Source organism: Alligator sinensis, unplaced genomic scaffold (genome assembly GCF_000455745.1).
Source record: "Alligator sinensis unplaced genomic scaffold, ASM45574v1 scaffold153_1, whole genome shotgun sequence".
Lineage (NCBI taxonomy): Eukaryota > Metazoa > Chordata > Crocodylia > Alligatoridae > Alligator > Alligator sinensis.
Window position 1 is genome coordinate 2,155,363 of NW_005842099.1, and position 16,498 is coordinate 2,171,860.

Genomic DNA, 16,498 nt, shown 5'->3' on the forward strand with positions numbered 1-16,498 from the left:
AGCACACTGGTATCTTACCATTATACTTAACTACTTAAGTTACACTTCCTGTCGCAGACTCTGGTGGAGCTGACAAAAGCTTGTACATTCTTTTCCTTTTAGCATAGCATTTTACATTACACATACATACAGGAAACGTCTCCTATAAGAATAGAGGCCTTGGTCTGTACAAAAAGCTGTGAACGATTTTGGATTCAGTACTGAGAAAGGCCTCAGATTACTGGATGCAATACACTACACCTAGTATATTTAGGTCCCTGCCAGATGTGCAGGTAAATGTGTAATGGGAGTTGATCCGCAATCAATACAATCATGCGTCCTGCCATGCCACATGTTCGCCCCAGAAGCTGGGAGCCCCGATCAGCTGTGGGCTCCCAGCCTTGGGGGTATATAGTGCATCACTGCAGCTGGAAATCCCATCAACTGACGGGGTTCCCAGCCACAGGCACATATGGTCAATTAATGGTGTGATAGGAACCAGCCACAAAGTAATTGCACATTTTTTGTGGAATAGCTTTGTGGCTTATTCCTCATTTCATAATGCCATTAATTGATTGAATGCATGGCCAGGTCACAACAAGATGCGATTAAGTACTTAAAGAAAGTAACATGTGGCAGGGGCCTTGCTGTTGCACAAGTGGTAAATTCAGAGACAGGAAGGAAAGAAGGCAGATAGATACACAGCCACAGAGACAGCACTTCCAAAGAGGAAAACATCACACAGTAATGCACAAGACACCATATGTTTGCCCCTGGAGTGAATGACAATGTTCATGAGAACGAAAGTAATGCCTTAGCTATGATCTCAGAAATACCTTTGGTTGTGGCTGTTTCTTCACAGTGGTAATTTCAGTTCCTTGCAGTCTCTGTTTCAAGGAATTGAAAGGTTTGCGTTTCTTGCTGAAGACTTTCTGGCATATTGGGGAATGCCTCATCTGGGATGCAAAGGAAAATAACATCTTGTGGAGCTAATGCTGCCTTTGACTAAGGCTGTATAATTACTTCTAACAGCATCAAGATTATTAACAGAGGTGAGAGAGGCACATGTGAATTCTGAATGGGATCCATTGGCCCTTTTCCCTTTCTCTCCTGATAATAAACTGCACTCTTCACCCTATCACCATCAGGATGAGATGTGCCAACTGTTTAACAATACTACATTTTAGAACAAGACAGACTTCCACTCATAGCTAAAAAGGCAGAGGGAATTTCTTTGGGACATACCAAGAGGGGAACCCGAGGAGAAGGTTTTACAACAGGGGCTGTAAAGTCTGACATACAGATTTGGAAGCTGTATAATGTCTAATATTGCTCCCACTGGTGCAGTAGCTTTGCCAGGCACAAACCGTGATGCAATGCTACTGCACCGTAGTAACAAGCTACTGTGCAGTAAACGTCACTAGGCAACCACGCCAGGATGTTACTGCCCAGTAACGCCAGTTATGGTGCAGTCATTTAGTATTTGGTTATGCAATTACTAAATGACTGTGCAGTTAGCAACTGTGCAGTGGTTGGCTCGTATAGATGTAGCAGCAGGACTAACTGGCTTTCTTTGAGAAAGCTGGTGTGAAAACTTGTGAGCCTCCATGTATGCAGAGCCCAACCTGCAGCTATTACTTACATCAGTAGTCCTCCTGGCCTTAATGAGACAGCCAATAGGAATAAGGTCTATGGGTTTGGGCCCCATCTGCTTTTTCCTTGTTTCTCACATTTCCTTCCCATTTTCTTGTTTTACTTCCAGCTTGCTGCCTATTTCCTTCCCTTTCCCATTGTTTTTCTATCATGAATTGTTACAGGATTGAGAGAAGACATTTCAACACCTCTTCAGAGGAGTTCAGAAGTATCTTTAGTTACCACAGATTTTTCAACATCCCCTCCTCATGTTTTAAGAGCATGCTGCATTGAACTTTTCCCAATAGCACATGAAACGAGGCTCTGGTTCAGTGGGAAGTGGAAACTATCCTTTGGCTGATCTTCTCTGCGCAAGAGGTGCAGCAACCGACTTCCTGGACAACTGGTTTCCACATCAGTCTTGAGGACACCTGACTTTTGACAGGATTGCACCTCATGTCAAATTAGACATTCACAAAGGCTCTTCTTCCAAGGGAGGCACACATTGATTTCTAGTCTTAATTTATTGACCTAGTCCAGTGGGGGTCAACATTTTTGGCAGGCATGCCACAAATTAGCTCTGTACCCACCCTAAGTGTCACACCATCCCCCTGATTTGCTGCTCAGCTTTTTGCTTCACCAGTGCTCCATGCCTGATCTGATGCTCAGCTTTCTGCTCCCTGCCCTATCTGCACAGTGCTACCTGTCCCCTCTCCAGTGTGCCATGTACCACACACAGATGCTGCCTGCCATTTGCGACATCTGTGCCACTGCTTGGCCACTCTTGACCTAGTCCATCAAGGCTCAGGTTCTAATCCAGGGTCCAGGGAAGGCAATGAGTCTTTCACCGACTTGAGTAAATTTTGGATTATGCCTTTCATACACATTACGCTGTCATGGTAACCTCACAGTTGTTTATTTTGCCCAGGGAACTTGAAAGCTATTGCTGGAAAAGCTCACTGCAGAAAAGCTTTAAAGGGGCACCAGTAGAGGGCTTTTTTACAGGTTGCAAAGCTGCAAGAAAACAGAGCTGCCAATTACTCCCTTTCCTAATTAGGACACTTTCCAAGAATTGTGCAGTATTTGGGATTAAGCCAATTTTAATGAAACCCGATTAATTCCCTAATCTACCTCAGTCATGAAAGTACTTTTCATACCATTTTACTTCTTTCAACATCTGCAGTTAATCTGCTTGCATTTACCCACTTCTCTTCTCCCCATCCCTAAAGCTCATTTCTGCTAAATGCATCCACACACACATACAAAAAAAAGCCTCAGGGTACTTTTCAGAAAAGAAAGGGCTTGTCCTGGCATTTCTGGGCAAAATTATTCTTCTTGCTCACCAGAGACACAGTAGGGCAGCTCTGTGTGTCAGCCAGCTGCAGTGGTGCTGATGCAATTAATTCCCACTGCAGCCACAACTATTTTTGTGCCTCTGCCATCCCCTTATCAAGAGAGTGCCGAGGACTGCTGCTGCCCTAATCACCCTGCCCCTCTCCCCCACCCCGCCACACACTCAGTTATGCTACTGTTGCTCGCTATTATGTAGCGAACAACAAACAGTATGTTGGTTGATTGCTGTGCTACATCTCAGGGATGGCTGTTCTTAGGTTGTGCTACAGGTATACAGTTTGGGTGCATCTACATGAGACGTCAATTGTGCAGCAGACTAATTAGCTATGCAGAAAACATCTTGGTATCTACACCTGTGTCCCTATTAGGCGGGAGTAAACTAAATTTACTCTGCAGCAGGATAGTGCTTGTAATTTAACTACTATAAATACAAGTACTATCCTGCTGCAGAGTTTACCCCACCTGCCTGGGGCACTAGGGTGTTTCAGTGCTCCTGAGTTTATTGGTCCAGGACACACATTCAAACAGCATGCCCAGGAGCAATAAACTCCAGGACAGTAAACTCCATAATTTATAGCTTCACATTAATTGCACATGTATACGCACACCTTATGAAACCCTGTGGGATCCTTCAGGCTGACAGGTTCTACACAACTAGAAAATATCATTGTATAATTAATTTGCTTTACCAGAACATCTTGTTTAAAGTGCCTTCCACAGATTTCACAAGGAAGCAAAACTTGACTTCCGGCAGCTGTATAAAATTCAAAATAGCAAGCTATTAGTCACACTGGATCTCTTGATCACAAAGGAATCAATGTTCAGAGTAGATCTATGATTGCTGGAACTAACTGCTCTATTGGCAGAGGGGCTCTTTATAAAAGCATCATCAGGAGATGAATCTCTCCCCCCAGACCGTTGTGAACTTACCACAATGATGGAGTGAATCCCCAACCTTGCAGATATCCAGAGTGCATTTCTTCTGTTTCTCTCACTGACGCATGGTGTCAGGTTCCTCATTTCCACAATTGAGAGGTACTTACAGTTACTTTATGGTTTCATACAAGAAAAACTGTCCAGGTTGACCATTCAGCTGAGGACTAATTAACTGCATGCTTAGACACCACAACAATACTATATAAGCATATATAATACTTTAACTTTGAATTGTGGGCAAATTATTGTTCCTACATATTTCTCCTCAGTCAACCAGTATCTCTGCTTATCAATACCTCTGCAGAATTGGCGAATACCTCTGACCTGTGGCTATCTCTGCTTATTTCTGTCACCATCCCTGTGACTCCTATCTTATCACCTAGTAGGAAGGGCTCTTTATCTGTGCTTGCAGTGCCTTTATTCATCTGGCCTCTACTCACCTTTCCCTCTACTGATGCCCAGATTACTGTAGTAGGGGTGCGGGTAGCCAGGTCATATTATGAAATCCGGATGAAAGACAGCCGGTGAGTAAAGACACCTTATTCCACCTTAATCACAAACCACTTATATCACTGGCTCGCAAGTGGTGCGACTGGCAGGTCTAGAACCTGAGAGGTAGGGAAGACAGGACAAGTATCTGGCATGCAGTCTTCCTTAACCAAGTCTGGAGGTAAAAGGGAAATGCAGGTCCCATAACAAATTCAAATCCTCAGCATCTCTGCTGACTCCACCAACAAAAATGCCAATTGTGAAGGTGGAAAACTATCCATGCCACCACTAAGAATGGGACTGTAACAGATTTAATTGACCAAAACTGCTACTAAATAGTAGCAACTAGTTATTACCAACCACCATGAACGGTTCAACAAAACACACACAGATATACCTGTGACATCTCTCAGTAAAAGTGAAACAGTGAAAAGTGAGTAGAATACATTTTTAATTTTTGGTTAATGAAAAATGTTCTTTGAAAATAGAGGGAAAGCTTTCATTTTCTCAGCCTCCTCCTCTGGAAAACTGAAATAGCTGAGAAAAACTGAAAGTCTAGAGAAAGTAATTCTCTCTCTCTTCACCTGACTTTTCAAATGGAAAATATTTTAAAAGTGAAAACAGGAACACCACCTAAAACTAAGTACTTTTCTGAAGTTAAATTAACAAACTTTCATTCTTCATAAAAATTCTCAAAGTTTAGTCATGGGATTACAGGGAAGGCCCACTCATGGATTAGAAATTGGTTTAAGGATGGAAAACAGAGCGAGTATAAGTGGTCACTTTTCAAGATGGAAAAAAGTAAAGAGCAGGGTTCCCCAGGGATCTGTATTGGGACCAGTGCTGTATGACAGTCATAAATGATCTGGAAAAGGGGGAGAGTAGTAAGGTGGCCAAATTTGCAAATCTATAATAATAATAGGCATACTCTGTCTGTCCAGAGCACTCTGATTGGTTGTCTTGGCAGTCTTCACAATGCTTACTGAAACAACCAACCAGAGTGCTCCCAACAGGCAGAATAAGTATGTTATTATTATAGATCCTGAGACATTTCAAACAGATAGGCAGGTAAATCAGAGCTAGAATGAAGCACCAAGGCCCCCGCCTTGAAGTGGGCAGGCTCTGCCGAAGGAAAAAAAAAAAAAAAAAAGCAGTGCGGGGGCCTGATCCTTTTTTTTTCCTCCTGGGAGCCTGCCCACCTCTCCCACAGCCAGGGAGCGAGCTGCTGGCCAGTCACACAGCCCCTGAGTTGCAGGGATCCCGGTGCTTCCCTCCATGGCAGTGGTGTCCCCCGAGCAGGACCCACCCACTGTCACCCCAAGTTTCATCGCAAATGCTTTGCAGGTTTCAGCTAGTAACACAAAATTATTCTAAGTAGTAAAGGCCAAAGTGGACTGTAAGGAACTATAGAAGGATCTGGCATGCTTCAACAAATAAGCAATTAGATGGCAGATGTAGATAAGTATGAAGTGATGCATACTGGCAAAAATAACCCAAACTGTATCTATGTTGGGACCCTGAATTCAGTGGACAGAACCCACTGTGATGAGTTAGCTGTTACTACACAGGAAAGAGATCTAAGAGTCATTGCGGGCAGTTTGTTAAAAACCTCAGCTCGGAACTCATCAGCCATCAAAAAGGCAAACAAAATGGTAGGGATTATTAAGGGAATTGGGAACAAAACAACGAGAATCATTATGCCCTTTTATAAATCCATGGTGCATCCACACCTGAATACTGGGCCCAGTTTTGGTCCCCACACCTCAAAAAGGAGACAAGAACTAGAGAAGCTACAGAGAAGGGCAATGAGGATGGTTAGTAGTATGGGGGGGGGGAGGGGGCTTCACTATGAGGAGAGACTAAAGAGGCTAGGTCTATTCAGTTTAGAGAAAAGATGCTTGAGGGGGGATATGGTAAGCATTACAAAATACTAAATGGTGAAGAGAAAGTAAACAGGGATTTATTATTATCTCACAATACAAGAACTAGGGCTCATAAAATAAATGGAGTAGGCAGTAAGTTTAAAACTAAAATAAAGTTATTTTTCACACAGCATAATATTGAAGTATGAAACTCATTGCCACAAGATGTTGTGGAAGCTGACAATTTAGGTAGATTAAGAAAAAAAAACAACTCTTGGAAAAAAGGTGACCCAGTAGCTATTGAACATGGGAGGAGTTTAGGGTAAAGCCTCTGACTCAAAACTTCCTAGAACTTAAATGCTGGAGGTTACAAATGGAAGAACAAAGGAAAAAAACCCTTGTCATTCTGTTCTCCTCCCCCTTTCAGTATCCACTCTCTGCCATTGTGACACAGGATACAGGACAACATGGCTCTACGGCCTGAACCAGTAAATGGCAGTTATGTTCTTTTCTATAAAGGTAAAACATTTTGATCAACTCGTGGCCATACAGGTTTGGAATTCTTGACTTAGACTCTGAAACATGCTTAAATGAGTGATGTTGAATTTGCTGCAAGTTGCATATATGACAATCATTTTTTAATTTCTCAGTATTTTAGTAGCCAGAATGTATTATTTCCCCAATAACCTGTGACATTTTGTATAAGCCAGAAGCACACTTGTTCAAACAAGGATCTCCTAACTTCTGTACAGTTTCATATCGCATCTTTGAGGCTCTGAAAACAACTAGTGTTGAAAAATCATACTAATATTTAAAGTTGAAGGCCATGTTGTTAGAGCATGGTGTAGAATATGGCTGTTCAACTTAGTTGGTCCTTTGGGCCAGATGCCCCACCTCTAGCAGCAGGGCAGTGGTTTGTCAATGTGGCTGTGGGAGCTGCTGCTTTGGCACAGGCCTGTAACCCAGATGAATGCCACCTTTCCTTACCCCACTTTTCCACTGTTTCCAGTGTAGATGGCAGTATTCACCCCCTTGGCTCTGGAGCTATGCCCATACAGTGGCTTTGGCATCTGTACCAACAAGCCCCACAGCCTGCCAGGTGGACACCTCCGGTTTAGGACAATGCAGTTCTTCAATGACATCATAATAGCAGTATAGAGAAGCAATACAATGTGTCCATGCTGTCTCACTGCAGAGATTACAGCTTGATGGATCAAAAACTAGATGTTCATGATGAGGCTCAGTTTATTTCAATCCGTTCATTTGTAAACAACAAAGAATCAGGATCCTTAATGGCAAAGGGACCTATTTAACTTGAATATGATTGCCTACAGTTTTCAGGCACTAAGAGACATTCTGCAACCAGTGCAAGTGTGATAAGGTCTTCATTCTTTTGTGACAGAATGTGAGTTTTCTTTCTTCAGAAGATTAATATTTATCTTAAGTTTATTTAGTCCTATCAGCTACCACCACATATCAAATCCCCCTAACTTACAAATTTATATATATTAGAGCACAACTGACCTGCATATGAATCTCTGTTTTATTATGCTGTTCCAAATCAAATGTACAGAGATAAAAGCTGACATTTTGGGAGCCAAGTGTGATTAGTTCTATGTACCCAAGTAAGTAAACTACCCATGATGTAGCCTTGCTATTATTCTTAGAACTTCTTTGCATAATAAAACCTGTACGATCATCTGAGGACAAGGAGGAGAATTTGTAAGTTATCTTCACTACATCAAAAGGAAGCAAAGTCATTTTCAGGAGCACTGAACAGCAGTACTTGAAAGTGCCGGTTAGTGCATCTCAAGAATGCTATTGGAAAAGGTCAGGGTTTATACGACATTTTCACGTCTGCTTTCTACTTGTTTTTCCTCCTGATGCAATTTCATTGAAAAACAAATTTCAAAGTGTTTTGATTTCAATGGATAAATTGAAAAGCTTTTCCAACTCTAGTGCTCCCAAATAATATATAAAATAAGAATGATTTGTAATGTTCTTTGCGCTAAGCCCACTGTAAGCAGATTGCTCAAGTTTCCCTGTAAAAGGGGTCACAATTATTTCTATTGTTCAGGGAAAAACAAGACTTATAGGTGCAACACCATGCTGTTCCACCTCTGAAGGAAAGAACAGGGTTGAAAAGCTGAGCAGAAATAAGCACAATCCAGGGTCTATAATATTCACTTGCATGTGGTAAGTTCACTACACTATTCAACTGCTTGTGGTAATTTGACTTAGCAGTGAAGTTGTTGGCTATAAAACTCTTTTGTCATCTAATTGTTAGTCTTTTAATATTTTTCAACCACCTATCTTTTGTCCTATGGGTATTCTGCTTCCAGAGCATCAGTCCAAGTAGTGAGATATGGACTAAAAAAAAGAAAAAGTTAAGTACAAGATGTTGAGTAACCTGAAATAGACCCAATTCATTTGGGAGATGGAAACAGCTGAATCTAAAGCTGACAAGAGTGCAAAGGACAGACAAAATTTTCTTCACTACCATATATTGTATTATTTGAAGTAAAGTCGAGGCCTTGTCTCCATCTTGTTCACAAGTCTGATTCAACGATTTTATACTGCTCAACCACAGATCATAGATAGACATCAGAATTGACCAGACCCACATTATATGGTTTCTAACTCATTTTCATGTTTAGTAAACCAAAAAATTATGCCATTCAAAATGTAGACTCTGCACATTACTCACTTGCTCCACTTAATTCCTTCACAGGCATTTGATTCATCTCAATATGCAGATTCCCTCTTCAGGACTGCATTAGGAGACATGGACACTGGGTGGTCAGCTATCTTTACTCAAAGTCCACATACTTGTGAACAGCCAAATCATCAGTTATCATCAACCAAATAATTAACAATTATGACACATACACACATACTCCCCCAGTCTGTGATGCGCATGAAAGGCAGCGAGGACAAGACTCAAGGCCTGAAATTGTTTTTTTTCCTACGTGATTTTTTTCCTTCTCATTACCATAAGAAGATTATCTATTTCCCAGGGTGGATAAAAATTAACGATTTAAAAAAATAAAATAAAATAGGATTTTAAAATATAAATCAGATTTCTTTTATTTAATCATATTTTTTTTACTTTTTTGGTTATGATGCTTTTTAAAAAAAACACCTATATAAAGGTAGTTTTAAGATATGTTAAAGCTCAAAGATATCATCATAGAATAGGGATTACAACTCCTAATTATATACTATTTGAGACAATATATTCATGTAACCTTTTTAGAAAAGTTTTATACGTAGGTCACAACAGGCCATGGACTATATTAGGGGCCCAATCTTACAGGTCTCCCAGAGGCTCCTCTATAGATTAGTAAAGATTAAAGAAAATCACTTTACCCAATGGGACTCAGTGCTCAGTCTAGAAGAGTGTTTCTCAACCTCTGGGTCACAAGAATATTTGAAAGATTGTGAACAAACTTTAAAAATAGATTGTCCTTTAAAAGTGAAAAACATGGGAAACTGGCTAATCTCTTGCAGGCTGGCAGTTACAGCCTGCAAGGAGCTGCTTGGAGGCTCCTTGGGGTCCTGCATGGCCCAGACCCCACTCCCACACACCTACCTCCTGCCCCACGCACTGGAGGGGGTTGGAGCCTGGGGGTGGGGGGCAGCAGGTTGGGCGTGAGAGGCACTGGGTTGAGACTAGCCATCAAATTTTTACAAATGGGTCAAGGCACAAAAAAGGTTGAGAACCACTGGTCCAGAAGTTCCTATTAAGCATCTCTGATGCTTAGTTTCAGTTCTCAAACTGGATTTGTGTCTCCAGAGTTAACATCATTGTTAACAGCAGTATATGGAGATGAGAGATAAAAGACCTGATTACCTACCCATCAACCCTCTTGTCTCTGCACGTTTGTGTGGAGAACAATGATTAAATTAAAGCTTCCTGACCAGTGATTTACATCATGATTTAAATCAATTTGATTTAAATAAAATCCACCCTGCTACTTCTTCATGATTTGGTTAAGGCAGAATCTGGGGGAGATTCTATTAAAAAATGGAGACCAAATTTCTGATATTCAAGCTGAAAAAAATCAAACAAGTACACAAACAAATCTCCAGTGGCACAGGTTAAAAACAATGCAGTTTTAAATGCCTTTTACATTTGCTCTTCGTTGATTGGCATTCGTAAGAATGTAAAGGTAATTTTGGGAACCAATAGTTTAGCATAACACAGTAAAATTGGGGAAAAAACAAATGGTTTGTCAATCTCATTTAGGTTAGAGTGGCTTGTGCAGAGGAAACCAAAGACATTTCCAAAAGCAACTAAGTACGGTCACTGAACTGGAACATAGCAAACAATATGACAAACTAAGAGAGATAAATTAAAAGAAAATCAGAGAACAGGTGGACAACTTAAAATAGAAAATGGTTATCTTATGATTTCTGGTTAAGGCCCCAGGTGGATGTAATGTTTGAAGTCTAGAGAGCATACAGATGTTCACAGCTGAAATCATGCTTTATAAGAGTTTCTCAAAAAATGAACATTTTTGAAGCACTTCCTGAAATATCTGTATGCACCACAGTGGATGGCAGGGGATTGTTTAGACCTCTGGCATCTCACTGTGCTGTTTTCTCCTGCCTCAACATGGGGAGTAGATGGGGGCAAACAGCCAGGCAATGAGCACTCCCCATTGGAGGGAATGCAAGGATTCCTGCTCTTCAGTCTTACAGCTGGATACAATGAATCCTTGCATGCCTTCTTGACCTCTAGAACTGGCAGACTAGAGGCTAAGCACACAGACCACACCCACACACCAGACACATACTGTAACACACCCACACAGCACCCCCACCCCACACATTTTGTTGTTTTTCTGGTTGTGAACAATTTAATATATTACTGTTTGTTGTACAATGTTTGCTATAGAGAGTCTTTAATGCTGCCAGGTTAACTTCAATTTCAAGAGCAACATTAACAGTCATTTCTGACTTTGAGGTTTTAAACTGAGCAACACACACGTTGCATCAGATGCATAGGCAATAAACAACAGCACAGGGGTGCTGTGAAAAAATCTGCATAACCTTGATATACGAGACTATGTTAAATCAAGTAAGTCATTGTATTTAAGTACCAATATAAAGGGGAAGAATTTATGTATTGTAATACATATGTCCAGACATTTGTTGGAACATGACACTTACATGAAAAAATATATTTTTCTATTAGCGAGCATCATAATATATTCCCAGTGCATCTTAAGTGTATCACTTGTCGCCATATTATGTTCATAAAAAATACAATATTACTATTAATTTTAGTTTATAACAAAATGATTCACCTCATCTATACATTTACAAAAAATAATAAAAGTGATAAGATCTGGTTGTAGAGTTACTCAAACACCTTTTTTCTCCATTTCTGACATGATGGGACAAGGTTAAGTCAGCAGGATCCATCCCAAGATTCTGGCACAAAACACCAATGCAAGGATATTCCACAATAAGAGTCAGTTCAACTATGACAGCTTGAGCCCTTGAACGTTCTGCCTCAGGTTAAGCAGCTCTTTTTCTTGCCTTGTTTTTTCCAGCTTGAAGGCCAATTTGTTGGCTTTCTTTTCCATTCTGCGTTCCTGAACATAGAACGTATGAACATATTACAACTGTTTTCTAGATTTGCTGAGGAAAATGTTAGGACTTTCCCCTTCCCAATCACCTTCAAAACCCCAGACAGATCTTGGAATAACTGTTATTTAGCATGAGTCTAATAAACACACAGAAGTAATACCACTGTGCATTGTTCTCTTGTCCGTCTCCTAAGTGAAAAGAAGAAACTGAGAAGAGGAAGAAACTTGAAGGACTGGTAACTATTAAAACACATTTTCCTACTTCGTGTGCGCACTGGAGGGGTGAAGGGGGGGGAAGGGGGGGAAAAAAAAAAAAAAAAAAAAAAAAACACAAATTTTCCAGCATTCTACCCCAACTTGTCTGCATATCATTCTCTGATGGCAGAGAATCCCAAGACCACTGGAAGAAGGTTGGTGACTAGCTCCAGAGAGCAATGACCAGACTGAAGTCTGTGATAGGAAGCAGCAAAGGGATTTGACATGAATGGCCAGAAACCGCAACCTTAGGCCCCTAGGTTTGAAGCCCCCCTACCTCCTACCTGAAACTTCTAACCTCTGGAATGGATTTATAGTACTTGCCAGTTCAAGTTCAGATGGCCTGGAGCTGGACAGGGAATCTGGGACCTTCATCGGCAAGACAGGATGCAAACTGAACTGCAAACAGCTGTGGTCTTTACCACAAAGACTGACAAGGAAAAAAACCACCAGGCATAAGAAGGAGAAACCCTGATGCTACATTTTACCTTTCGTTCTTCTTTGACAGCCTGCTTTCTAGCTTTTCGATCTTCTTTGCTCTCGTTTTTGGAACGTGGCTGTGTGGATGCTCTTGGCAGGTCACTGTCATTAATCATTTGCATGCGTTCAGTCTGCTTAGCTGTAAGACCTCTTAAAGGCAAGACATCCAGTGGGATTCCAGTCTTCTGGGAAATTTTAATTGGTCTGGTCTAATACACAAATAAAACAGATCTGCCTAAGGACTTGCTTTAACCCTCCCTTTTCTTCTCTTCTGTTTACTAAAAATCACTCTTGCCTACTTCCAAAAGCACAGAATCACAAAGTTTCATAATAATACCACAGAAATTTCCCAAAGCAAATTCTTCCTTCAGACACGTTTACCAATTCCAAAACCAACACGGGCAACATGTACACATATAAAAAAACAGAGAAAATAACTTTCTTGACTTAATATTTAAGTCTTACTCAAAGACAATTTTCAAAACAAAAAAGTTAGACTGTATACTTTTGCCTTCTTTATAAAGGTCTCAGCAAGAAAAGAAGTTGCAGATCTTCTTTTTTAAACCTCAGAAATGTCAGGTATATAAAATTAGATTTTATCTTTTGAAAATTCTCCAGAAAAACAAAAGCAACTAGAATGAATGTTCTCAGCCTTCAATTAAAACAGGAAGCAAAGTTCTATCTTCATGAAAACTTTTTTCAAACATATTTGTTTTACTTACTTAGTATGTTTGGTATGCAAAATTACTAGTTCCTCCTTTCTTTGTGGATTATTGATGGCTGATTACACAAACTTAAAATTGCCAGTGTTTATAATAACTAAGCTTTGCCTTAATGCTTCCCTCTTATTTCTTTACATTTTTAAAAATAGGAACCTTCTGGGAGATTTCTGAATGCATGAATTAAATGTGCACATGGGAATCTAAACTTAGCTTCTCTTCATTGAATCTGCTGATGGCAACTAATAGTATTAACTTTATGTTCAAAAAGTATGTAGTGATGGCCAGCATGGCAGTATTCTTATTCACATCAGTGGCTTGAGACATCTTATTTAAGGATATACTCTGACAAATGCAACACTTTCTAACTCACCTGTATATATTACGACAAAGTAAAAACAAAGCACATTCTCCTCACTTGTAGCTCAACTTAAAGAAAAAAATGCAGCCACTGGGAAAATAGTAGAGGTGCACCAATACATTGGTCTGATATTGAATTGGCACCGATAAAGAAAATTGACTGTATCAGCCTGATGTGGCCAATCATTTAGTTGATAAATGCCCTGTGCATGCGTTCAGCCATAGTGCAGCATGTAGGCAGCAAGGAGCACAGCCTGACAGCTTGGAGAGCTACATACAGCTGCTAAGTCTGTTGTGGTGGAAAGAGAGGGTGGAGGGAAGGGGTGTGTGGGGGGGGGGGGGCAGATCAAGGCCCCCGTGGTAAGGGAGGGAGTGTGGCTGGGGCAGGCACTGCGCAGCTGGGGTAGATCGGGGCATGCGATGGAGCTGTGGGCACATCCAGGGGGGTGGCTCCCGCCGCTATGTGCACCCCAGAAGGGCATGGGGGGGGTGTGCCCCCAGATCTGCGCGGGGTAGGCTGGCCCTGCGGGCTGGGGCCAGGGCTGTGCTGGACTCTTCCCAGTGGGGGCTGGGCCAGGCTGCACTCGTGCTGGGCAGCAGCAGCACTGGGAGTGGGGGGGTTATGGAAAACTTTGGGGTGGCTGCAGCCCCCTGGTAGCTGCCCTGCCAGCACTGCCACAAGCCTTTCCCCATCCTGTTCCACCACAACAGACTTACCAGCTGAACGCAGCTCTCCAAGTTGCATATCGGAAATTGGATCAGTATTGGCTAATATGCCTCCTTAAAAATCGGTTATTGGTATTGGCCCCAAAAATCTCTATTGGTGTACCCTTAGAAAATAGCGGTCTCTTAACTATACAAAATGTGCTCAGAATTCTACGCACTTCATACAGTAAAGAATAAAAGGCTTTTACCTTTGATGGTTCCTCAATAAGTTTTGGATGATTGTACAAGTTTGAGTATGTACCTAAAGCAAATAAAAAAAAAAAAAAGGGAATTGAACTAAGTACTGGTTCTCTTACTTTACAATTTTTAAAAGTTATACATTATTTGAAAGAATCATAACTAATTGTGGGTAATTTTCACATAACACTGAAAAATAAATTTGTTTATTGAGAATGTCTGATGAATCTGCCAGTCAGATGTGCAAGCTATTTTGCCTAGAAACTTTTCTACAAATAACCAGACAAATCTGTCACCTGCTGTATTACCTGTGGAAAAAGCAAAGGAATGCTATACACTTACTCAAAATGGATTCACAATCCCATTTTTCTTTGGTTTCTTCAATAACTAAAGTTACAATTTCTTCTCCTTCCTCATTCTTCTCATTCATGGGAGCATCTAAATCTTCACAGGATTCAAGAGTATCAAGTTTCACACAGCTTTTTGAGAAAACAGAAAAGTGTGGGAGGCAGGAATATTAAAAAATAATTTCACTTTAACTTAACTCTTTGTTGAGCTTTTCCTTATAACAGGAAAGCCTTTCCTACATGTACTTCTTTTAAATACTCTTAGCCCATATCTGCCTGGTAAGTTTATTGTGTCCTACAATAGTGCCCTTCAGCATACCTTCTAAACTGGAAGCAGAGCAACTGTATCCATCTAGTATTACAGGCAAGCTTGTTAGACTGAGGGACTGGCTAAATGGCACTGTCACTCAGCAGTGAAAATTAGACTACTGGAAGTGTCACATGGATGTGGCTACACTGCTTCTAGTCTAGTAGGTATAGCCCGCAGGGAGCAATACTGACTGCAAGCTTGAGGGCACTGCAGCTGGATATATCAAGTTTAATGTGGACGTAGTCTTACATTTCATGTAGGACAAAAGTCCCTTCCTCTGTCTTCTTCAAGTGCATTCACAATAACCCACTGGTTTATACATTTGAAGTATAAAAAGTAGATTAACTAAATAACCCCCCTCCACTTTCAAGAGTACTTGGCACAGTGTTTTGATAATATAGTCCCAATGTTTTTTGGGACTGTATCATTAGGACAACTGCCTGTTAAAGATGTACTCGCCCCACTCTGGAAGCAACAAATTGGGTCATATACATTTAGCCAGTAGAGAGCATAGTGTGATTCAGTGATAATGTAGGATAGAATACTTTACAAAGATTTTTTGGCAAAAGCAAGTTACAATGCATCAACACTTAGAGCTACTTATAGTAAATCAAAAGCAAAGTGTATTGCACATACTCCTTAGCTTTCTCTTTATAGTAGTCATTCAGGACTTCCTGTAACCGAAGACTATCAGTGTCAATGTAGCCTTCTAATTCCACATTATCCAGTGCTCCAATCTCATCTTCATCAAACTGTTCATAGAACTAAAAATGAAAAACAGAACGTTTGCATGTACACTGCATTTCGTATGCTAAGCAAATTTGTTCATAAGCTGATTTGAGTATGAAAATCTAAAATAGTCCAGTAATATTTTCCATTCTACTTTCTTTCTACACATTTTTTAAACAAATCTATAGAATAAAATAATAGGGTAGCTCTATCTTCCCCATTGAAGTTACCTTTCAACATGATGCAATCAAATTTCATTTTTGCCTTGGGGATGATGATGAAATAAAAGGCCAATGTTGTTTAATAGAAAAGTTTTACTTTGTGTGCTTATTGTATAAAAGATGTAATATACCTTAAAAATATAAATTTGCTTAATACAGTGGTCTCCATTTCAGCTCCACAGGCCAGAAGAATGGCCTGGGGTCAGTCCTAGGGCTGGATCAGGCTCTGTGCTGTCCTTGCCTGGATGGGATAGGGCTCTTGGGGTCCCATGCCACTCCGTGTGCTGAGATCAGACCCCATGTTGCCCTGCACATCATATTCCCTA

The 16,498-nt window shown here is 40.7% G+C and overlaps 2 protein-coding genes across 3 annotated transcripts in view; both read right to left on the reverse strand.

Moving 5' to 3' along the window:
* ZC2HC1B (zinc finger C2HC-type containing 1B) overlaps positions 1-9,551 on the reverse strand; it is a 20,549-nt gene extending 10,998 nt beyond the window's left edge. Inside the window, exons 1-3 of the mRNA XM_006024242.3 lie at positions 8,959-9,551; positions 3,654-3,718; positions 816-935 (exon numbers count right to left, since the gene is read on the reverse strand). Of these exons, the coding sequence (XP_006024304.1) occupies positions 816-935; positions 3,654-3,718; positions 8,959-8,995 (222 nt within the window). The 5' untranslated portion in view covers positions 8,996-9,551. The remainder of the gene's footprint in view (positions 1-815; positions 936-3,653; positions 3,719-8,958) is intronic.
* Positions 9,552-9,673: 122 nt separating this feature from the next.
* The window catches only part of LTV1 (LTV1 ribosome biogenesis factor), a 21,205-nt gene continuing 14,380 nt past the window's right edge, over positions 9,674-16,498 (reverse strand). For both annotated transcript variants that reach the window (XM_025204849.1, XM_006024241.3), the window contains exons 7-11: positions 15,859-15,986; positions 14,908-15,044; positions 14,577-14,629; positions 12,592-12,792; positions 9,674-11,854 (exon numbers count right to left, since the gene is read on the reverse strand). In XM_025204849.1, the coding sequence (XP_025060634.1) occupies positions 11,741-11,854; positions 12,592-12,792; positions 14,577-14,629; positions 14,908-15,044; positions 15,859-15,986 (633 nt within the window). In that variant the 3' untranslated portion in view covers positions 9,674-11,740. The remainder of the gene's footprint in view (positions 11,855-12,591; positions 12,793-14,576; positions 14,630-14,907; positions 15,045-15,858; positions 15,987-16,498) is intronic.